The sequence below is a fragment of the Camarhynchus parvulus genome, chromosome 1A, assembly GCF_901933205.1.
Source record: "Camarhynchus parvulus chromosome 1A, STF_HiC, whole genome shotgun sequence".
Taxonomy (NCBI): domain Eukaryota; kingdom Metazoa; phylum Chordata; class Aves; order Passeriformes; family Thraupidae; genus Camarhynchus; species Camarhynchus parvulus.
Genome location: NC_044586.1, coordinates 46517864 through 46540914, shown reverse-complemented (window position 1 = coordinate 46540914; position 23051 = coordinate 46517864). Strand labels below are relative to the sequence as shown.

Here is a 23051-nt window from a genome sequence, read left to right as displayed (position 1 = left end):
GGAAGTCTTTGCAGTCAAAAGATTTTGACATTGCAGTTGTGGGTGGTAGTTTGGTGTTGATTTCTGAGGGTTGTTTGGGGTACTTCTTTCAGGTTAAGTTAGTAGTGGGTGAATGTTAGCACCTCAGAACTTCACATAATTCTACGTTTTCCATTTTCTTTCTGAAATGGTGCCTACATCTAGTTCAGTGTCTGGAATCTTGAGAAGTTGTACCGAGAAACACGAGAATGGCTGTAATATACAGCCTGAAGAACAGCTTTTAAAGGGTGCTTCCTTGCTTGCTCTTCCAGGATTTTCACCTGGAGTTAACAACTGCAGGCTTCTTTTAGTAACAAGAGCTGCGTAGTCCCTAACTCGCTTAGCAACCTTGGGCATTTATTTGTCCTTTTTTCAGACAACGAATGCTGTCTCGGAAGTGGGGCATCTCCAGATTGGTAATGAGGGTTCGTTGTTTGAAATATGTGTTAACCCTGTATTTGCTGTGCAGAAATGATACGAAGTGAAAAAGTTGCTAAATCCTTTCTCGCCTTGGCTTCCAGCCCCGGCCGCATCTCCCCTCTTTCGGGCGGGGGCCGCCCGTCGCCTCTCGGGCCGTGGAGCGGTGCGGCGGCGGATTCCCCCATCCCGGGATTCAGGCGCGATGGGGCGCGTAGCCCGTCCCGGTGTCGGAGCCCGTGGGCCGGGAGTCCCCGTGGTGCGGGGCTGCGCAGGGACGCCGCCGGTGCCCGCGGAGAAGCCGTCCCGGCTTTGCGGGGCCCGTGGCGAGGGGAGGCGCCCAGGCGATGTCCACCTTATACTGGAACTGCTCTGGTTCTCTCCTTCTCTGTTTGCGCCGGATCGCGGTTCCGTTCTGTGCTCGGTGTTCGCGAGTGCGCGTACCGAGCCATGAATTGCCGTTGTGCCAAGCCCCGAGAGGTGCCAAGTGCTGCCGGTCTGTAACAGCCTGCCGGGGCCGCCGCCGGCTCCGCAGCAGGTCGCGTAGCATCTGCTGGCGGGTTTGAACTCACTGTCTGCTTGTGGGGTTATTGGAAAGCAACTGGCTCCTCGGGATTCCTTGCCTAATCAGAGGTGTTACCTCCTCCTCTTCCCCCAGTGTCTCTTGACATCATTTCATCCATCAGAGTTTCAGAGGAAAAAAAAAACACCAACCAAAGCAGAACCCACCCAGTCTGAGAGCAGCCCACACCAGCCCCTCAGTTTTGCCGTGACTGCAGGGAAGAGCTGGATCGGGGCAAAGATGAAGGATGGGAGCGGGGCTGAACTCCATGTCCTGAGGGATTTGGTGCAGGGCGAACCGAGAGGAATCCAGAGCGGTGCACCAACTGGCATCCCCCGTATCCCGGCAGAGGATCAGTAAGCCCCGCGATCGCGCGTAGAGATGCGAAGGTGCTTTTGTCCCACGGGAAAGAAGTAGCCCTCAAGCTGCGTTTGCCCCTGCTCGTCCTTGTTGCTCCATGGGATTTCTTCTGCCCCTCGCAACTGACCTGATGTGGACCGAAGCGTTTCTAACATGAACTTTCTCCCTGGGATCTGGTGGTCTCTTCCCTTGATCTTGGTCTGGGCGACCCCACCAGTCACCTCCTCATGGTGGTAAGCTGTGCAATTCCAGAAATTTTTATTTGCTCTTGGGGAAGGTGGGGTCGGATTAATTGTGATTTAGGGAAGGTGGGGGAAGCCTCTCCCTCTTAGTCTCGCAGAAGCAGAGCTCGCTGCTCCCAGCTGCTCCGGTCCAGAAAGTCCGGCCTTAAAGCGAGCGGATTTAGACGGTCCCGGCTCTCCGACCTCCTCCTCCGAATAAGCACAGCGCAGCTGCGGGGGCTACCCGGGGCTTTCGGCAGCGGTGCGGGGGTCCCGGCTCGGCGGGGGCAGCGGGCACCGCCCGGGGCCGCGCAGGGAGCGGGAGGAGGGCCGGGAGGCGGGAGGGGAACCCGCCCGAGGGGCGCGGGCGCGGGTTGCCGCCCGCCGCTGCTGGCAGCCGCCCATCCGCGCCCCGGCGGCCCTGGGAATTGGCTGCAGCGGCGCTACTTTTTTATTATTAATTTATTTTTCCTTCTTCCTCGCCCTCCCCCGCCCCTCCCTCCTTCACAGTCCTCGCTGAACTGCAAAGTGCCAGAGCAGGGGGCTGAGAGCCCGGCGGGCCGCGCAGGGCCCGGCTTCAAGGGATAGTTGATGTCGGCGCGGGGCGTCTCAGGCAGCTCGCTGCAGAACGGGTTAGAATGGAAACGTAAACCTGCCCCTCAAACTGGGGACCCCAAACAAGACCAGACTGGAAAGTCGTGGTGTAGGAAAGGAGTTAAACCCCTTCGTGTAATCCTGGGGAACACATTTAACCTTGACTCTGGCTGACGCACGGTCAAAGCCCGATTTATCAGACTGGGCATGTTTCAATAAAATGACTATCTGTGTCCTTAGTCGTATAAACGTTATTTATTGTGATGGCTTTTTGTCATGGTGTCTTCTAAATGCGACTTAACTATATATTTTTTGGAAGTTACGGCATTAACGATTTCATGATCGTATAAAATAATGAAAATTCAAGAAAAGGACATTTTCGTCTGTTTGATCTCTTCAAAAGACACCTATAGAAGTTTGGATTTTATGAAAGGTACCTTTCGAAACGTTTCAGGACTAATAGAGACCATCTGGATACAGATGATGTAATTTAATTTTTTCAAGGTTTGTTTTTCCTTTTTTTTTTTTTAAGTACTGCATGGAGCTGCAATAGCGGGGCTTGGGGTTCTCCTGAATGCTTCACGTTATTAAAAAAACACAGGGTCGATGACTAATTGTAAAGGATTCCCACCAAAAAGGCAGAGGTAGCTGCAGCTCGGGACCCGCCAGAGGAAGGCTCCGGGGCGCTGAGGACCCTGCTTCCCTCGGGGTCGGTGCCCGGGGGTCGGCGCGGCCCCCGGTGCTGCCCTGCCCCTTCCCTCCCGCAGGTACATGGGCGCCGTGGGCTCCTCGCGGGTGATGTGCGACAACGTGCCGGGCCTGGTGAGCCGGCAGCGGCAGCTGTGCCGGCGGCACCCCGAGGCCATGCTCTCCATCGGCCGCGGCGTGGCCGCCTGGACGGCCGAGTGCCAGCACCAGTTCCGCCGGCACCGCTGGGACTGCAACGCCCTGGAGCGGGGGCAGCGCCTGCTCGGCCGCGTCCTGCTGCGCAGTGAGTGCCGGGGCCCGTCGCGCTGAGGGAGGGGCTGCCCGGGCCTGGGTGGGGCCTGCAGCCCACGGCCCGAGGGTAAAAGGGGCTTTGGAGAGTCAGCGTGACGGTACAAGTGCTCCTCATAAGGGTAACGGGGCTGCTTTGGGGCTGGCACCCCCTGGGCAGTGTGCGGGAATGATGAGAAGCGGTGGCCATCCTCCTGTATCCTTCATCCTTAGCAAGGGTGAAGCTTGGTTTTACGTTTCATGAGGAAAGGAAGAGGACATGCAAAGTTATTTTAGGGTCTCAGACAGCAGAGCAGCATATATGACAACATGAACATTAAAAACCTGTATTGAATCAGAGAGACAATGTGGGGCTTTGGCATATTAGGAGCTAGCTCTGCAGCTCCCAACTTCTCTTCTTCTCTTTTTTTTTTTTTTCCTTTGGTGTGTAATGGATATCAAACCCACATATTAAGGCCTACAGGGAAATTGAGGTATCAGAATGTGGCAGCAGGATAGAAGACTTTCCATCACACCCAGCCTCAGGATACCAGGACTCGGGATGGGGCCGGCTGAGAGGGGCAGCTCAAGTGCAAACAGAGCCCAGTGCGTTGGGATGGCAGGAGACAATTCCTCCTGAGGGCCGATTCCCGCTGGGGCATTTCGCCGGGGAAGGGCAGCAGCAGGGGCAGTGCCTCCAGGGCTGTGCTGTCTGCGCCCATGCCGGGGCAGCACTGTCCTCCAGGCACTGCGGCGTTTCAGGTCAGGCTCCGGGAGAGAGAGAGGCAGGGCGCACACATCTGAGAGAGGTGAGCCGGGCTTGTGCAGACCCCAAGCAACTGAGGGAGCAACACTCTGCTTCCCACCCTGAGGGAGTAAGCAGGTTAAGCAGGGAGGCATTGTCATCTAAAGGTCGGAGTAAGGCATCTAGTGAGTCTTCAAATCTCAGATGTGGCCCTTTTGACCCTAAGAAGTGACTGGGATTTGTTACAGGGTCAGAATGTCCTTAGTCGAGGGATAAACCTGCTGAGATTGTTAGTGACTGCAGCTCTTGTCACCAAGTGCCACACCCTGTGCACATGGCCTTCCTTGGTGCACAGCCAGTGCGCTGACCCTGCCCTGGCACTTGTGTCCCTGGAATGTGCTCTGCATCATTCTGAGCTGTGAGCAGCCTGGCACCTGCAAGGAGGGGAGGAGGAAAGTACCCTGGGACCATTGCCCCACTGGTGGGGACGAAAAGGAGGATGGCAGACACTGGGCACACTGACCCAGGCAGGGGGATTTTCACTTCGTGCTCGGTTCTGCTGCTGGTGAGCCATTGGTTCCTGTAACCAGCTTCATGTTCCCTTGAGTACTGGTGAGTAACCAGTAACGTCACCCATAGGCTGAAGTTTTCACTGAGATTTGTCTGATATTCAGGAAAACATGTCTGGCAGAACATAGCCTAATAATGATGAGGCTATTTAATAAAAAAAGTAAAAATGCGGTTTTTCCAAAAGTGAAGTTTTCACTGTTGGCTCATGTGAGAGAATGACAGCATCAGGCTTCTGAGCTCTGCACTGAGCCTGATCAGGCTGTGATTGCCATGGAAATGTAGCTTGATAGTGCTCTAATAAAATTGATTAGTTCAATAAGCTCAAATAAACCTTTTCTCTTCCAACAATATCAAGTGTTTCTTTTTAATTAACACTTCGCAAATTTTCGGTATTTCTGAAAAAGTTTTCTCAGAAGTACATCTTCGAAAGTGTATGGTTTCTAACAAGCCATGGCAACTCCTGCCTGATTTTGAAGGCAATGTAGGGAAGGTATGATTTGCCCAGTTGCCATTTGCAAAAGACTTGTACAGCATGTGGAAGTTGAGGGCCCATTCATAAGATAAACATATTGGTGCTGCTGCAACTGAAATACTAAATATTAAATTCTATGGTGTAATTCTGCCTCTACAAAAAAAGTCACTGTTAACATTTGTCTTTGGGATGCTCTTTTACTGTACTAACATTACTTAGGGCTTACAGCCCTGCAAAGCAGGTTGTCTTAGATATTACCCAAAAAATCTACTTGCTCTTTCTATGCTAAAAACTTTAAAAGTAGGAAAATATTTCATAACCATAAATAGATTTGTGGCAGTGTAATGTAGCTCTGTATTGTAAACTACTGCATCTTAAAATAAAAGCAATTATTACATTGAAATATGTATCTAATTGCCTATGAGTAGATATAGTCTAGAAATTCAGATAATCTTTGGTATAATAAAGTATCTTGGTTAGGAGATGGGAAAGCTGCCAGAGCAGCTGGCATGAAGAAGTCACAGCTGCCAGACCAAATCCTGCCTCAAGCATGACACAAGCAGTGCTATTGATTTAATGGAACTTATTTGTGTGAATTACAGTTATGGGCTTGATTCTAAGCAGAAAACATAATATTAACTTACTTTTTAGAGAATAACACCCAAGTTTTCTCCCTAACATGGTCTAAACAGGAAAGTCTATTCCAAGAGCTTCAGGAGAGGAGAACTTAGCTTCAAGAGTTACTTGCAGTATTTTGCAATATGCGTGTTGTTTTAGTGTCCCTATTTAATAATTTCTTAAACTTATCTCTCACATAGCACTTCATATATTCTTCTAAATTCGTGAAACATGATAGGAATACCAGCTGTCCTATTCACATATCTGTACAAAACAACTGATCCATGAAAGTATATGAACCAATATCAAAAGCAAATGTTTAATGTTTTCCAGCTCTAACACTATATTGATGAGCTTTTACCAGGGAGGGGTCCAAGCTTAAGCCATGACTAATTCTGGCTCCAGGGAATGTGTATTTGTGTGATTTCAGCCTAATTTATCTTTTGCTCTGCAAAAAAGTCCAGTCTAACTGTCTTGGATATAGGACAGCCACTCTACCCCAATGATATTTAAAGTGACTTTTTTGTTTCAGGTAGTCGAGAATCTGCTTTTGTACACGCCATCTCCTCTGCTGGAGTTGTTTTTGCCATCACCAGGGCATGTAGCCAAGGGGAGCTGAAATCCTGCTCTTGTGACCCCAAGAAGAAAGGCTCTGCCAAGGACAGCAAGGGCCATTTTGACTGGGGTGGCTGCAGTGATAACATTGACTATGGCATTAAATTTGCCAGAGCCTTTGTGGATGCCAAAGAACGGAAAGGAAAAGATGCCAGGGCACTGATGAACCTTCACAACAACAGAGCTGGAAGGAAGGTGGGTGTCCATGCAATAGATGCCTAGAGATGTTCTTGAACAGCTTTGTTGTGTCTGGGGCAGTTAATGCTTGGCCCTTGCTGTCTGTCTCAGCAGTTATGAAGAAATACAGGAAGAGCAGGAGCCTGAGTTGCTGTTTCTATCTTCCTTGGAGGTTCAGTGTGACAGAGATCTACAAATAGACTGAATTCAACTGCCTAACAGTATTCCTGTTGGAGTCACTTCCGTCACTCCTTGTGTGGGAAGTTAAGCAGGAGTCTAAGCTCAGGATCAGTTTGGATGGAGGTTTTGTTTTGAGCCTAGTTCTTATATAAGCAGGAGTTTTATTTTTTCATTAATACAGAATGTAAATTCCTAAGAGAGGCTGAAGATCACATGGAAGAACAGGCTTGACAAAGAGCAAAATCCTCAAGAAAAAAACCCATTCTATCAATTTCTGTATGTATATGGTAAACTTAATCACAAAGTGAGCAGAGATAAAAGGTAATTAGGTCACTTTTAAAGAAAAAAAAATTCAAAATACATGTCCTTCCAAAAGGCAATGGCCTCAAAGCATGACCTGAAACCCCTTTCCTAAATATTGTATGAAAATACCATTCCTGAATTTCAACTAAAAAAAGTCTTTACCTTCACATTGAAAGTGAGTAGTTGCCAGGTGTATTGCCCACCTGTGGTGCAAGGGCTGAGGAATATCTGCACTAACATTTTGTGGTTGTAGCTATAAAAAGTAAGAATGGTGCATGAAACTGGAATATGCTGTTTCATTTTTTAAAACATGTTAAAAATTTTGTGCTCCCATGACATCTGAAATACAGAAAAAAAAATTTATTGTGCTAGACCAAGCACATCTGAAATTATTTGAAGAGACTTTTTGTGTCTTATCTTTATATATATTTAATGCATAAAATGTTCCTTAATGTCTTCCTTAATGTATATTTAATAGGAATTAAGTTGTTTGTATTCTGATCTTTTTTTGTACTGCAAGTAGATGGTTTTCCTGAAAAATTTTTGTTCTTCATCATCTTTTCTCCACCTACTTATTGCCAGCAGATGTAACTAATATGTAATGTAGGCAGATGAGACTTTTCAGATCAGTAATAGGCACGCGCAGTACTGTGGTCATGTTTCTGCTACTGTCCAAAAGAGGCTGAAGTCTACAACACAAAGATTCTTTTAGGGTTGAATAAGTTCCATGATGGGAAGTACTTTCTTTAGTATTTGAGCATCTTATTATTTTTAAGTTTTAAAAACACCTCTGCCAAATACTAAGGTAGTACTGGTAAGGTAGATTTTTAGAAAAAGATAAAGAAATTTTAATAAATATATTCAATCAAAAATAATGAACATGTTCTCATATGCTCTAGGACCTGCTTTATGGACAGAGACACTGTTTTTTATTCATAGTGCAGTAGTTTAGGTTTAGCTTTGTGGGGATCTCACCACCTCAGCTGCCCACATGCCTGGCATTTTGACCTGGGTAAGACCATCTGTGCCCTTGGCTTTTTCTTGACCCCAAAGGGGGTGTTGATATATCTCTTTAAAACCTAGACTATTCCAACTGTGCTGATTAAAAAAGAAATAGAACAAATATTTTTAGTATTCCCATATGAATCATAGAACATAATATGCTGTATATCAGTATAGGAACATTACTGACAAAAAAGAGACCATATTCCTATGTGCTTCTTACACTATTCCAGAAAGTTATTTTAAACATACAAGTAGTTAAATTGATTTCTGCTCAGATAATTAAAACCAAGCATCTGCTTAAATCCCAGATTTGTGATATGGCAATGAAATGCCAGTGACTTCTTTGAAGTATTCATGTCATTTACAAGTTGGAAAGAAAATTGAACATCCTTTGGTTTTATAATACATTGTCACTTTATTAGTAAGTGCTTGACTTAAAAAGGCTGCCCCACTATGCATCAGTCTCACTTCTAATCATGGAGCTTTCCTCTCTCTTACCTTCCTCCCATGATGACATTCCTCTTGTACAAACTCTAAAAAGTTCATATTTCATGAACCCTTAAGGCATAATATTTATAGATCAAATATCCATATCTACATAATTAGGAATGAATTATTTACTGTCTATGAACCCATCTGTTGTTCTCCAACATCATACAGATAGCTTAAATGTCTGAGATGAAGCTGAAATGGCTTTAATACTATCCAGATGTTAAATTAATGATAAGGATGATCTCTCCAGTGCAAACTAATGAAGATCTTATCCTGAAATGTTGGTTAAAATCTGTATAAGCATTTTAAGTATACTGTGTTTTAAAATTCTGCATAGGTCTGATGCCTAGCACAGGTACAATGCTTTACACAGTCTTTTAAAAATAATTTAAATATGAAATGCCTATGAATTTCTGGGCAATATTTGAAATGCTGTTCAGGGTAAAGAGCAACTTCATGGAGATGAGCTGGAGAGGGTCAGCGTGGTCAGCGCGGTGATCCTGCAGCTGAAACCATGGGGAAAGGCGGCACCTTCACTTCCCAAGGGGCTGAATGACTGTGGCCATTTCTCATTCTTTGCTCCTGTCCAGTCTGTGTCCTGGCACTATAGACCCCGCCGATCCTTGGGCTGACTGGCAGGAGCAGGCAGGTAAGCCCAGCAGGAGGATTGTGTGCACGGTGAGTCAAGCGGCCAGAGCAGAGCAACCACATGGGGATGACTGGATGCTACCAGTGGGTGTCACTACAGACCGTAATTTGGAGACCCATCGTAGGCCTGGCACTGCAGGATGGCTGGAAAAGGGCTGAGAAGCACTTAATTAATTACACTTTGTTTTACCCGTGTATATTTATATTTACCTGGGCATTTCTAAACAGGCTGTGAAGCGGTTTTTGAAGCAGGAGTGCAAATGTCACGGTGTGAGTGGATCCTGCACCCTAAGGACCTGCTGGCTGGCCATGGCAGACTTCAGGAAAACAGGAGATTACCTGTGGAAGAAATACAATGGAGCAATTCAGGTGGTCATGAATCAAGATGGCACGGGTTTCACTGTGGCTAATAAGAAATTTAAGAAGCCAACTAAGAATGACCTGGTATACTTTGAGAGCTCTCCAGACTACTGTATCAGGGACAGGGATGTAGGTAAGCCTCTACCATTACGTGTGAATGCTTTTATTTAAGATATTTGTACTTCAAAGGCAAAAAATTATAATTTTATCAAGTCTGTGTGTGTATATATACATATATATATATATATATATATATATATATATATATATATATATAATCTATAAGTCCATGCATGTAACCAGCAGGAAACAGGAAAGATGATGTTTTGGAAGGACTCAGTACAAGAACAATAGTTCCTTGACGTCTCTATGTGTACAACAGCCAGTTGTTCTAATATAATTCAGCAGTTTTTGCCAGATGCTATGGAGCTCTGGAGATGCTGTAAGGCAAAGCTGCTTTCAGGACAAGTTTGAGTTGTTCTCTGGAGGCAGGTCCATACTGGGCACAGCCACACTTACTCTTGTGTCACACTGCTCCCTCCAGAGCTGCCCCAAATCCTGTTGATGCCACCTCCTGTTGCACTGGTTCCTTTCCACGTTGTTGTGCTCCCACTGCAGTGCCCTCCTTGATCTGCACGTTCCCACAGCTCCCTGTGACTGTGGAGCCCGGTCACAGACACGCCTGTCCCCATCTAATGTGGGAGACACAGCCTGTGACAGTCCAGCCCTGCCTGCACCAGTCAGGGCAGCTGTGGGTAACGGGGGTGATGCAGCTGGGGACGTGCAGGTGGATAGAAGAGCAGAGGTGGGTGGGACACAGCAGGTTTGGCTGAGTGACACAGCTGTTTATTCCTCTTTTCGAGGCGGTGCTGGCTCTGTCCATGACAACCATCACATTTTCTGGAGAGTTGTGCCAGCCCCCGTGGGAAGAGATAAAGTATTGGTGCTGCTGTTAGCCCTGGATTTTCCTGCTTCAGAGATTCAGTAGAGGCACTCTTAGCAGTGTTACAGAATTCACGGCACTGCCAAGCACCAGGAAACCTGCTAACAGCTCTTGACCCATGTACAGTATTTCCTGATATGGCAATTAAATACTAGCAACTAGAAAACCAGAAATTTGGAAAAGAGAGGCAGACTGAGTAATGCATGAGAGAAGTTGTGGAATTAATTAATAAGTTGTGTAACGGGCCAGATTGCACCCCCTATGACAAATCTGTAAGTATCTGGATAGCAATGCAGCTCAACACTTTTTGGCACTGCTGCATGTTTACAATCCAAGTTTGCTTGGAATAAACATTGCAAAACAGCTGTACTTAAATAAGAACAATATGTGAATTCCTGGTCATGTACTATTGACTTCAATGAATGCAGAATTTCATCCAGTACAATTACATTGGACAGTGTTTCTGAATAGTTGAGTTGTTAGCATAATTTTAAATGTTATTTATTATTTTGGCAGGTGATGTTTATTACCTGCATGAGCACATACCATTCCTGGAATAGTGGCTGATACTGTAAAGTCTAATCCAAGTGAATAAATGGACATATTGTGGCATCATGCAGAGATAACTTTGCAGACTAAGATTTTTTCAAAACATTTATCTCTTGGTGTTGCCTCATTCATTGTAAGAAATATGATTTCTTTTCCCCTGGAAGAACTTTTACACTACCCAATTCTATGTCAAAAAGCCATTTAATCATCTCTTTGTACTAAGGCTAATCTCATCTGTCAGTCTTGTTATTGTGGAGGAGAGTGGGCATTTTTCACCACAGTGTATTACATGCATTTGCCAGACACTGACAAGCCTGCCCAGAGATGGCAAAGTCTGATATATTTTTTCGGCTCAGCTCAATATAATGCTGCAGCTGAGGTGGTGTTTCTTTGCTGCTCAGAATTCAGAGAATGTGGTTGTTTGGAAGAGCATATTTTTAGAAAAATGCAGTAAACCTTTGCTGGGATGTGGGATGCCCTGCTGCTTGCATGGAGCAAAGAAAGAACCACACAAAAAAACCCCTGGTCTGACTTTGAGGGAAATGATTTTGGCAGCTGCACCACATTTTTTTTGTTTGCCCTGTTGAGCATTGCAAAGTAGCAGTCTTGTTAAATGACTGCAAATGAAATGAGATTATGGAAGTCAGAGTTTGGAAATAGCTGGGGAGCATCTCAGTGTCAGCTGAACCTAATGCCACAATGTTTTAGTATGTCATTGAATACAGTTCTGGTTATCATTCTCCAGGGAATTCAAGTGATTTAGGGCTTCAGGGGGAAAAAAATATCTGGAGGCTGATTAGTGTTGGAGCTGAATGAAGGATTCACAGAGAAAATCTTATGAAGCGTTGTGACTTGACCAGGAAACAACTTCACAAACTAAAATGTCCAAGCCAGTGTGCTCTTTGGCTTGATTGTGCTAACACATAGGAACCAGTGAGTGAAAAGTGCTCAAGGATTCCATCATCAGCAGCCTACCCAGGAAAAAAGCACATACCTTCTCTTCCCCCACTGCAGCTTTCACTCTGGGTCTGGCATTCTGTCTGAGGGGGCAGCTGGACATACATATATGGAACACCCCAAAATGTAGGGTGTTTTTTGTTTGTTTGTTTTTTGGTTTTTTCTCTAGAATGGAAAAGAGGAGTAATTGATTTCAGGAGGGATATAATATGGGAAATCACTAATAGTAACTCAATGGCAAGATAATCTAATAACCTAACCACCTCTTTCCTTGCCTTAAGATTTCACAAAGGACCAAATAAAAATTTTTCAAAAGTGTTCAGAATTCATTTAACCCTACACACATAACTCTGCTGAAATGATTTTTGCTCAAAATTTCATGCTCAGAATTTGATAGAAACAGAGATAGAACATCCCAGAGAGCTTTTAAAAGTCATCCTAGGTAAACTGTTGTTTTTATCAATACATGGCCATCTCTTCAGCGCTGGCCTGGGAAATCCCAGCCCCTCCAGACAGATCTACCTCCAATGTGTACTGCCTGTTCTCTTGAACCCTTCTCTACTGAGTGTTGTCTATAAGATCCAGTAGCTCCAGAGCTACTTTTCTGTGAACATTTCCTTCAATTGTTTTTTCCCCAAGAATACTTGTGAGAAAACGATAATTGGGAATTTCACTGGTTTTGCACCTTTTTTTTGCTTTTGTTTGTGTGTATATGTGTCTGTGTGTGAAAGTCTAATAATGGATATTATTGCTTGACACCAGATTTTAATCAATAGAAGTAGAAGGAAAAAGCTCTTATTATATACTAATAAATACATTTTAGGGCTTTAGGAATGGAAAGAAAATATTTTTCAACATAACACATGTTGACTTCCAAAAATAACTGTGCAAACTGAGAAGAAAGGACTTGATGTACAGGCTGTGAAGTTGGCAGTGTGAAAAGCTGTGGATGTCTTGGCAGGTAAAATGCGTGTAGGCATGGCAGTTCCAACATTTTAAATAAAAACAAAGAGGCTGTTTGTACAAAAGCTTTTTACAAGTTAGAACCTACTCCTGCCTCGTAAGTGATGAGGAGGTGCATTGCAGGTAGCAGCAGAAAACTCTGCCTTATTTTGTGCAGTGTCTTCTGCTGCCTTCATCACTCAGGCCTGCCAAGGAGCTCAGTAATTTGTCTGGCTCCTCACTGCTGGTTATTGTTCCTTTTCCTTCTCACTAGAGAAGCTGCAGAGATTCTGAAGATGCTGTTTGAACTTTAAAAAAAGGTTGGTTTTGCTCAAAAACTAAGCCATTGGATGAGCTTGTTTTCACTTTTGTCACAATCTGTGACAATTAAGTCCCCTGTTGTAGTCATTGTAGTAAATGTTGACGTTTTGTGGTAAGCATCAGGTGAGTTCTAACTGTCTGTTAGTGGCTGAAATAATTTTGGTTTTGAAGCTGGTGGCAGATCTCCTGTTGCAAGCAGTGGGTGCATCCTGCTTAGGTTGTCCTTTAGTGCTGTGTGATTTCCCCTTACATCTGGAAATAAGAACATTGGTCTTGGAAACTAACTTGTGCCTCAGCTGAGGAATGTGGTCAAACCTTTCTGGGCAGCTCCTGATGGATGTGGGGGAACATGGAGTCTTCCTTCACCCCAGCAGCCAAATGGCACAACCCCACTCTGCTCCTGGCTGGGAGTTGTGCTGAGGTGGAGGGCAGATTTGCTTTTCCTTCACTGGTGTGAATTCCTGATGCAGAATGTTAATCATGTGGGTCACAAGCTTGGCCTTTGTAATATTTTTTTTGGTCTGAACAGAGAAAGCAGGACAAGTGCCTTTAAAAGTTCTTCACAGAATCAGTTAGGTTGGGAAAGACCTCTGAGATCATCACATCCAACCTTTGGGCAAACACCACCATGTCAGCTACATCATGCACTAAGTGCCACACCAAATATTTCCTTAAACATCTCCAGGGCCAGTGATTCCACCCCCTCCCTGGGAAATCCATTCCAATGTCTAATCACCCTTTCTGTGAATTTGGTTGTATTTTGCACAGTCTGGGATATGATGGATATTGCTGTGGGCTGACACAAACACCAGAACTTACATTCAGGTATCCCAGCTGTTTGCTCAGCATCATGGATGGAGGAGAGTGTGATGGCTGGGAAGCAGAATCTGGCTTTTCTTCTGCCACAGGTTTCCTGTGGGACCATAGGTGCATCATGTAGTTCTGCATCCCCCTGACTCTTCAGCTTGCCTAGACTGGGGGCACTGGAGGCCACTGGAATTCTCTCTTCCCCCATCATGGAGTGATTCCTGAAAAACAGATCTGGGAGAGGCCTCTTGGCATCACTGCTATGCCCGCTATGCCTGTTGCCCCGGTGCAGCTGTCTCTGCAGGGAGAGCGGCATGGCTGAGGGATTGCTGGAGTAGTGTGTGCCCATGTGGGTCGCTGCTGGGCCACGTCTCCTCCCCTCCTGCAGGGGATCCAGGTGCCAGCACTGGCTGTAGGGGCAGTAGCCAGGAGCAGGAGTTGCTGCTGGTTTCCTGGTGCAGGGTGTGCCTGATGCACCACATGGCTGGTTGTTACAGCCAATGGAGATGCTCTCCCAAATATCAGAGGTTTACTTTAAAGTGCTGTTCAGCCATCTCCCCAAGGACATTATGCAGAGCATTGGTCCATAGGAAGCAGCATTAACATGCTCAGACCCCAAGGAGATTTGGGATTGTTCAGGCTGCAGGTGCAGGAGCCTGTTTCTGGCTCCATTCAGTGGGTTTTCTCTTCCCACTGCCTGTTCCCTCTGGGGTGGCTCAGCACGTCTCTGCCGGCTGGTGCAGCAGCACCTTTGCAGCTCAGGAGCCCTGTGGCAGGGCCAGGGCTCAGCAGCTGGGAGCAGCTCTGGGGTGGGCCCTGGGCCCCTGTGCTGAGCCGGGGGCTGGTGGCCAGGAATGCCCTTCTGCTCTGCCTGCAGCAGAGATGAACCAGCCCTTCCTTGGTGATGCTCTCCAGGTGTATGCCTCTACCCAATGCATATTTAAATATTTAAATAAGTACAGGAATCTAGGCCATGGGAGGGAAGCTGAGATGTGTTCTAGGGGCTGAAGCACTTCTTCAGGACAGCAATTGAAGACTGTCCTAAGTTTGATAAAAAAGAGGAAAATTTGCACCCCCATGGCTGAGAGGCTGGATCGTGTTGGTCCCATGAAAAAACACAGTTTGAGAAGGTGACTTTGGTCCAGTTCCTGAGATCCCTCATTGCATTAGTGGTTTGGGGTCAGCCCCCATATAACATGAAGTCTTCCTGATACTGGGAGAGCAGCAAGGAATGAAGAAACAGTAAACATTTGTATGTTATAAACTGCTTTGAGACAGCAGTATCACTGCATACAGCATGAATTCACCATAGGGGGGAAAAAACTAAAATTGGAATTTATTCAACCTAAATTATTAATAATTACATTTTAACTGCAGTTTACATTTTATTAATTAAGATTGGTTTGCTATCCTAGCTTATGCAAATTTTAATTAATGTTTGCGTGTATTAGTTTTCCTTAAGAAGGTAAATTGTTCATGTTCGGTGTGCGCCTGCAAATACGCTTTGTAAAATAATTCCAGTTAATTTACTGACCACAACCATTACTTAGGGAATATCACCTTGCCCGAGAAGAGAATGGAGTTGTAATCAGGTCTATGGAAAATGTCAGAAGAATGTTAATTTTTGGATATATCTGCATTTGATTCATAATAGCAATACATAGGAAATTAGGTGAGGCAATTAATTTTTATGAAGTTTTCAGTTTGGTGGCAATAACCTGTCAGGAGCTGTGGTATTGATCCTAAAATGTCCCCTAAAATCAGTTTGTGTTAGATGAACAGTGGCTCCTATGTGGTACAGTCACTGTTCAGACTCAGACAAGCCTTACAGAGCCATTTGTGCCATATAGGCACAGGCATTTCAGCCGCTCCTCCTGAGTGTTTGAAGAACGTGACAAGGTGTGGTATGGTTCCTCTCCCTCTTTCTGTCTACAGCAGGCTGTAATTTAGTTCCTTCTAATCTTGTCATGAAAACGAGAAGAACCCTTGGTGTTACCCCATGGAGATGAGGCATGTAGAGCAGCAACTCTTCAGCTGCCACCTCAACTGCTGGAATGGGGCCTGTGGGGGGACACAGCAGCGATGCCAAATGCCCAGGGTGCTTCTGCTCTCACTTCTGCACAATTTATCACAGGCAGCACAGTTATTTTACCAACTGAGTCACTCACAGCCGCCAGATTTGGTGGTCTTCTCTCCTATCCCTCTCCTGCACACCCAGAGCTCCTCAGTAAAGCCCATGAGATCCTGAGCACCATGAAGATGCTCCACCTGGGCATTCCATTTCAGACAGTCCTGGGGGACTGGGTGCAGGACTGCCTTGGGAAGGGTGTCTGCTCCCTGGAGGGGAAGAAAATTCCAGGGAAAGATGAAGCAAAACATGATGATATGAACAGAATCAGGCAGACTCTTAAAGTATTTAATCCATTTTCTTCCTCCTCATCTCCAGGCCTGATTTCTAGGGTAAATATAGGGGAAATTTTACCTTTATAGGCAGTTTCCTGGCTTGATATTGAATCCTGGGTGATGTGATGTTAAAGGATCGAATACATTGCAAATTACGTCTCCCATACCTATTTTCATATGCTTGCTGTCTTTCCTTAAAATCTGCCTGCTGACTTTAGCTGCGTTCCCTCTGCAGGGTCCCTCGGGACAGCTGGTCGGGTGTGCAACCAGACGTCCCGCGGCATGGACAGCTGTGAGGTGATGTGCTGTGGGAGGGGCTACGACACCGCCCGCGTCAGCAGGATGACCAAGTGCGAGTGCAAGTTCCACTGGTGCTGCGCCGTGCGCTGCCAGGACTGCCTGGAGGTGGTGGACATTCACACCTGCAAGGCGCCAAAGAGCCCTGCCTGGATGGCCCGGACATGACCCACAGGCTGCTGGGGCTGGGGACCACCGCCTGTGCCCTTCCTGGTCCATGCTGGGACCACTGCCTGTGCCCTTCCTGGTCCATGCAGGAAATGCATCAGAGATCTTTTTCACTTCTATGCTTGGTTTGCCTCTGTTGTTCATTGCAGAGATGCTGCTGAAAATTTGATATAAACTCTGCAGCATTTACTTTGCATTTCTGCATGACAGTGTTGCTGCAGAGTTGTCTCTGCATAAACTGATGCAGCTCTGGAAGGATGTACTTAGCCAAGACTTCCAACCACCATGTAACTCTCCCCCAGAACCCTTGTGGCAATTCATTCCTGCCATCAGGAACACAAGAAGATACAAAATATGGACTTTTACAAGATCACCACCACCAACTGCATGGGCTGGGCTTGCTCAAGCATCTTCTGAAGGATCTTGGGCGGGTCACAGTTGAGCCCTGGATACTGAATGGCTCAGGAGTTTGAGCACTGGTTGGTGATTTCCCCATGGAAGAAAATTTGCAGCCAGATTGGTGAAAAACTTTACTTGGAAGGGTGTTTGTTCATCCCTGGTGGACTGGAGTTTCCAGCAAGGTGGCCACCAGAGGCAACCCTGGCCACGATTAGCACACTGTGGCTTCCTGTGGGGCAGGAATTGGCCCATGGCCTAAAACAAAGGAAATTGCAGGAGATCTATTCAGCCACAACACTTTGATGAACTATTAGAGTCAAAGCAAATGTCTTAGTTATATGTTTGTGAAAACTTGCCTTAAAAGATTCTAAAAAATAATTAACTGCTGAGGACTTTTGTTTCTGACCTGAAGGATTGAAGAGAATGGTTTTTCACCCTAGTGAAAACTGGGTACAGGACACACAACTACCTAAGGATAAGGTTTCCTCTTTTTCACATACACAATAGTGGAAAAATGATTGCGACCAGTGATGGAGAAGGAAATGCCTTGCCTCAGTAATGATTTGGATTCTAAAGTTATCAGCTTCTATGTTCTTTTAAAGTTAATAAATCTATTAAATGTGCTCAAAATGATACTTTCCACTCAGATGGCGACATCCAAATTAGATTTTTTTCTGCATATTTTCTGCAAAACCGCATATCTATGATTTGGACTGTATCAGCTTGTAATGGAGGCAGTTACAGGTTGTGCCAGCTCCATATGCTGGGCTGGGATCAGCCCAAAACAACAAGTTGCTGTAAAAATGTGCAGGCATATGAGGCCCAGAAATTGCAGCCTTGGTGGAGAGGAACTGGGTCAGAGAGGGACCAGCTGCCTCTCTTCAGGGCAGAGATCAGCAACACGAACCAAGAGAAAAATGGGTTCTGTGCCAGTAAGTATAATAAGGCTCTGAAAAAGCACCCATGAAGAGTAGGGACAGGCAAGATAATGAAAAAATAACATAGGAAAAGGAGGTTGAATGAGTGATAGAACACATTGTAGATGAAAGTACAATTTCCATATGAAAATGAAATACACTGAAGAACCCTAGCAGGTACAAACAGTGCAGGAAAAAGTAATATCCAAGTAGCTAACCAAGGCAATAAAGGGAATACTCTGGGTACATTTTGCTTTCGGAACTTTCTTGAAAGACTATTTAAAAAGGGGGTTTGGCATTAAGTGGTCTTGAGGGAGCAGTCATTTGCATCTGCAAGGCTTTCAAAAAAGTTTGTATCATTAAAATGGGTAATTCATTTCCAGAAGGCACAGCTGGTGTTAAAAGATTAGGAGGCTCCAGAAAGTTCTTTATTTGGACAATAAGACAAGGTTTCAGTTACTGTATATGGAAATGATCATGGCTAGAGGTAACAATACTCACACTTCTGTCTATAAACCAACTGCTGGTGGGAACAGCCGTGCCCACGTGTCCGTGCACGTGCAGTGTATATATGAGATGAATGAGATGTATATATGTACCCATGGGCAGCTCAGGGATTATACTGCTGGCCTCTTCATTGCTGCCAATTCTGGCTCTGGCCTGGATAAGGGAAATTTCATACATAATTGTATTTAAAGGTGAGCTCCAAGGAGAATTTTTATTGGGACTTCACTGTGAAATTAAATCCACATGTAGTTCGTAGCCTCAGCAATATCGTACTTTAAGGCTTAAAGAATTTAAAAGCAGTATAATATTTTTTAACCTTTTAGAGCCGTTTCTTTTTTAAGATTTAAGGACCCTGAGTAGCCTAAAAGATTATCTATTTAATAAAGCTGAAAATATTTCAGTGTTCTGGAAAAAAGAAAAAAGGCTCATTCTTACAAGAGAATTTGTTCTAGGTACTTGAATGAAGGGTAGTGAAATCAGATCTCTTCTTAAATCTGTTGTTTAATATTCCAGAATATCAACTCACCTGAATTCTGCAGTCCCAGATAAAGTGTTTTTGAGTCACTGGGTTAAAAGTGTATTTACTTTTATTTCCCAACCTGGTCCTCCTCCCTTAAGGCACATCTTCCTGTTCCAAACCTTCCTCTGGGTCAGAGGCCTGTGGTACTGAAGGCTGGTCTTACCAGTAAGACCAGGAAGAAGGGGGCATTGAGTCCCTTGGCCTTTTCAGTGTCCTTGTCACCCTGTCCAGCAGCAAGGCCACCCAGGTGTGCACAGCAGCTGATGTTCCCACTTTGGGCACGTGGCATATTGATAAGCTGTGATGCAATGCCTGCATCAAAACCACTGCACCAGCGGAAACACAGAATATTTCACAGCATGACAAATGGGTAAGTGCTGAGCTGGCCACTTACTTGATGACAGTTTTTTCTGCATTTATGGGGTTTTCTTGGGGTTTTCTTTAAGAGCTCAATATAGACTTCTTACAGATGTAGGCATTTCTGCTGCCTCTTCCACAAAGAAATGCACTCCCAGAAACTTTTGCTATTTCTTAGTGGCAAAAGACACTCAGAGATGCAAATATTGCTAGGAAAGGCGACTCCATGATCTTCAGCAAATCCAAAAAAGAATATAAGAGGGGGAAAAAAAGAGAAAACAAAAAAGAAGAAACAGAAATAGGCATGGCAAATGAAATAATACTGTAGTTTTGTTCTATGGAATAAATTTACTCATGTACTTAGTCATGAAGAGGAAACAGCTGTCTCTAGGTAGACATTTTAATGTCAGAATAATGTTAGCTGATGCTAAAGGTTGTAGGATTATTTTTTTAAATAGGCAGTCAATTTTCTTGAGGGAGTTCCCTTTAATTTGCTGCATGAACTCAGGATCTAGCAGCGCCCTGAAACACTGTTAGCCTGCCAAGCTTTTTGGGATTGCTTCCTCCCCACTATTTTCAACAAACTTTACCCTAAAAATTGTGTTGTGCTGTTAAAGGTGAAATCTTGTAAAAAAAGTTTAATTTTCTTTTACCACATGGAAAATGAGGGATGACTTAGGAATGGTGGTGTATATTAGGGCATGTGGGCATTGAAGCTTGAGAGATTGCTGCTTTTTCTTTTCCTGGAAAAATATCTAAAACCAATTTGTGCATCTCATCCTGGCCTCCCATCCCTGTGTGCACTTCTTTGCAGATGTGGATTAGAAATAAAATGCTGCATTTCTGGTACTGCACAGCTGCTGAAGGGCGTCCAGCCTGCATGCCCAAACCACAGCTGGGCACTACCTGCAGGCCTCATGCCCAGCTTCTTGAGGGGCTCAGTGCATGGGGGCAAGGGGGAATGGAATGTTCAGGGATTAGTGAAGAGCTGCATCTGGGGAGGGTGCTTTTGCTAAGAAAAACCAGCTATTACTGCAGTGAGCAGCACAAAGTGTACCAAGGCTCTCTCTCCTCCATGGCATGTGCCCCACACTCTTTGGGAGGGCTCCTGCAGGTGGTGGCTGCCTCCAAGGGCAGAAGGGGTTTTGTGGGCACATGTCACAGCCTGCACTTCAAATGACAGAAATTAACTTACATTATTATCAGAAAGACAGAGACAGCTCATGGGCTGTAAGCACAAACGTGATTTTGGGTTGTTACTTTTGTGTAACAGCTCATTCACCTGGGGAAATGGATGCAACTTCATAAAGATCTCTCGTGAGAAAGAAGCAAATGCATATGAGTCAATACATTGACAGCTCCCTCTGTTGCGGGAGCTGGGCAGGAGCCCTGCTGGAAGTTGGGTGGAGCCAGGGGCTACCTTTTACAATCTGCTGTAACTAGAGCCACTGATGTTTTCAGGGCCACCACAGGGTGACAGCCACACTGGCTGTGAAGGGGTGTGTGTGACATGTATGTGCAAGAGATGCAGCTTCCTTTGGATGTTCAGCTTCTGCAGTTTCTTCAACATGGCAAAACTCCTGATAATTTTCCTCCTTTCTGCTAGGGTAAGGACTTCCATGCTCTGAAAAACCAGTCTGGAAGTTCAGCATACACATCACATGATAAAAAAGAGAAAGCAGCACCTAGAGAAAGCAACAGCCCTCCCCTTGCTGTAGCACTCACGTCCCTGAGTGCAGTTCCTGCAGGGAGCAGCTGTTATCTACCCAGTGGGAGGGAGGGACAGAAGGGGCCAGCCTGACTTGACACTCCTGGGGGGGGGGAAGGGTCCTCTCCTTTTTTATTCTATGCAGGTTGTAGTGTAAAAAGATAATGTGCATACAAATTCTATTAAGTTGTCTTTAAAGAAAAAAAAAAAAAAAAAACAAGCAGGAACTGCTAACATTTGGAGTTAAAAAGCTTCCTCCACCCCTAAATCTGAAGATGAGTAATTATCTGAACCAGATTTCCACAAGGCTCATCTCTGCACTAAGCCAGAGGCTTTCCATCATTATAATCATGTGCTGTGTTTGCTTTTTGATCTAAGCCATACTGAACTTCACAGGAAACATGTCAGAGGCAGCAAAGCCTAAGGCAATAAACTCTGCCCAATGAAAAAGAAAATTATTTTGTTTGATTTGCCTAGTCTTCCTGATGCCTAGAATTACAATTAAAGATAGATTTTCCAGATACAAAAATCCATGGTCCATTATGGCTTATTAGGGAGATAGGTACTAGAAATTGTAGAAATTGCACAAAGTTATGTTTGAATTCCTAAATATTCCCCATGGTTCAAGGAAAGGATGTGATCCTTCTAGGAGTTAAGCATTCCTTTTTATCAGAGTAATACAGATTGTAATTCCCACACAGATCATTATATCTTCGAATAGAAGGCCAAACTACTACCTCAGCTGCTGACAAACATGGAGATTTGTATACAGCTGGTATACACTGATGTGCAAATGCAAGCACATTTCCATTTAGGACTGTGAATCACAGCCATTTATTCTTTTGAAATGTAGGGTATAGGTGGCTGGGAATAAGTGATACAAAGCAGCACAGGACAAGAGCTGACTATGCCTGATCCTTCTGATTTTCAGCAGCCTTAAATGATTCTGACAGAGCTGTTTTGAGGCAAACAAATCAGTATGGTTACCCCCAGTTTTTCAGCTGGAGATACACAGCAGTTCTGCTGAAAGGGTGTTTGCTGTGGCTGCTCTAGCAATTCAGATGAAAATAGGAGAACTCAAATATTGGTCCATTTAATACTTCCACATGCTTATCCACTAGCAATCCATTACCTCTAATCTTATGTCACATCCTACATTTACTGCAACCCAGACTAATTTCAACATTGCAGTGAATTGTTTTGCAGGAGTAATAGCCAGAGAAGATAAACCTGTATGGAACCAAGAGCCACACCAGGTCTAACATTTGTCTGTGGGGCTCTCTGCTCCTCTAGACCTCGGGGCTTGCCCAGGTCTCACTCTTACAGATGATTTCTCCTGATGTGGGGCTGCCTTTTTTTAATCTTGTAGCATAGTAGTGTTTGCATGGTACTTCTGCTCACTTGAACAAACATCTGTCTTCTACTAGACTAATGTGTCTGTGATCAAGTGAAATAATGTAATGCATCTTCTATTGTTAAGAAACACCTTCCTTTTATACCTGTTCTAGTACTGGGAGTTTTGTCTCTACTCACTCATTTCCTCACTGATAAACAAACCTATCTGCTAGTGATCACAGTCCCTTAAACTGCTCTGCATTTTAAGAGCAACAGCAAAGTTGAAATGGTAAAGTGACATTTTTGACCCACTGCATTAGGGTTATGTTCCTTATCTGGAAGTGAGCTGGAAAAAAAAAATCCTTGAGGCATCTGTAAGGATGCACTTTTAATTCTTGACAGAGAGGACTACTTCCTTTGACTTCCAGATCAAAATCTTCATTTTAGAGCTGGCTCAGTAATTTCCATCAACTGTGGCTTAGTCATAAATGAATACTTAGTCTAAACAGTCACAGCACAAGGATCAGATTTCCTGAGGTGAGCACTAATAGTGAAACACCAGCCTCTCCATTAATTGTGCATGAACTAA

General features: G+C 44.8%; 1 protein-coding gene across 2 annotated transcripts; it reads left to right on the top strand.

The window, feature by feature from the left end:
• The first annotated feature begins 1180 nt into the window (after positions 1–1180).
• WNT2 (Wnt family member 2) lies at positions 1181–17738 on the top strand. 2 transcript variants are annotated; one of them, XM_030959934.1, is made up of 5 exons: positions 1181–1590; positions 2940–3163; positions 6085–6362; positions 9201–9465; positions 16490–17738. In XM_030959934.1, exons 1-5 carry the CDS (start codon positions 1511–1513, stop codon positions 16717–16719), a joined length of 1077 nt encoding a protein of 358 aa, XP_030815794.1. In that variant the 5' UTR covers positions 1181–1510; the 3' UTR covers positions 16720–17738. The 2 variants fall into 2 exon arrangements, with proteins under 2 accessions (XP_030815794.1, XP_030815795.1); XM_030959935.1 differs by lacking the exon at positions 1181–1590 and adding an exon at positions 2681–2816.
• Positions 17739–23051: the final 5313 nt, after the last annotated feature.

Excerpts from the sequence above, each read along its gene's own strand:
- WNT2 (XM_030959934.1), top strand. The coding sequence starts at position 1,511 with ATGAACTTTCTCCCTGGGATCTGGTGGTCTCTTCCCTTGATCTTGGTC. Across the intron at positions 1,591-2,939 it reads CCAGTCACCTCCTCATGGTG|GTACATGGGCGCCGTGGGCT; the intron begins GTAAGCTGTGCA and ends TCCCTCCCGCAG. Across the intron at positions 9,466-16,489 it reads TATCAGGGACAGGGATGTAG|GGTCCCTCGGGACAGCTGGT; the intron begins GTAAGCCTCTAC and ends TTCCCTCTGCAG.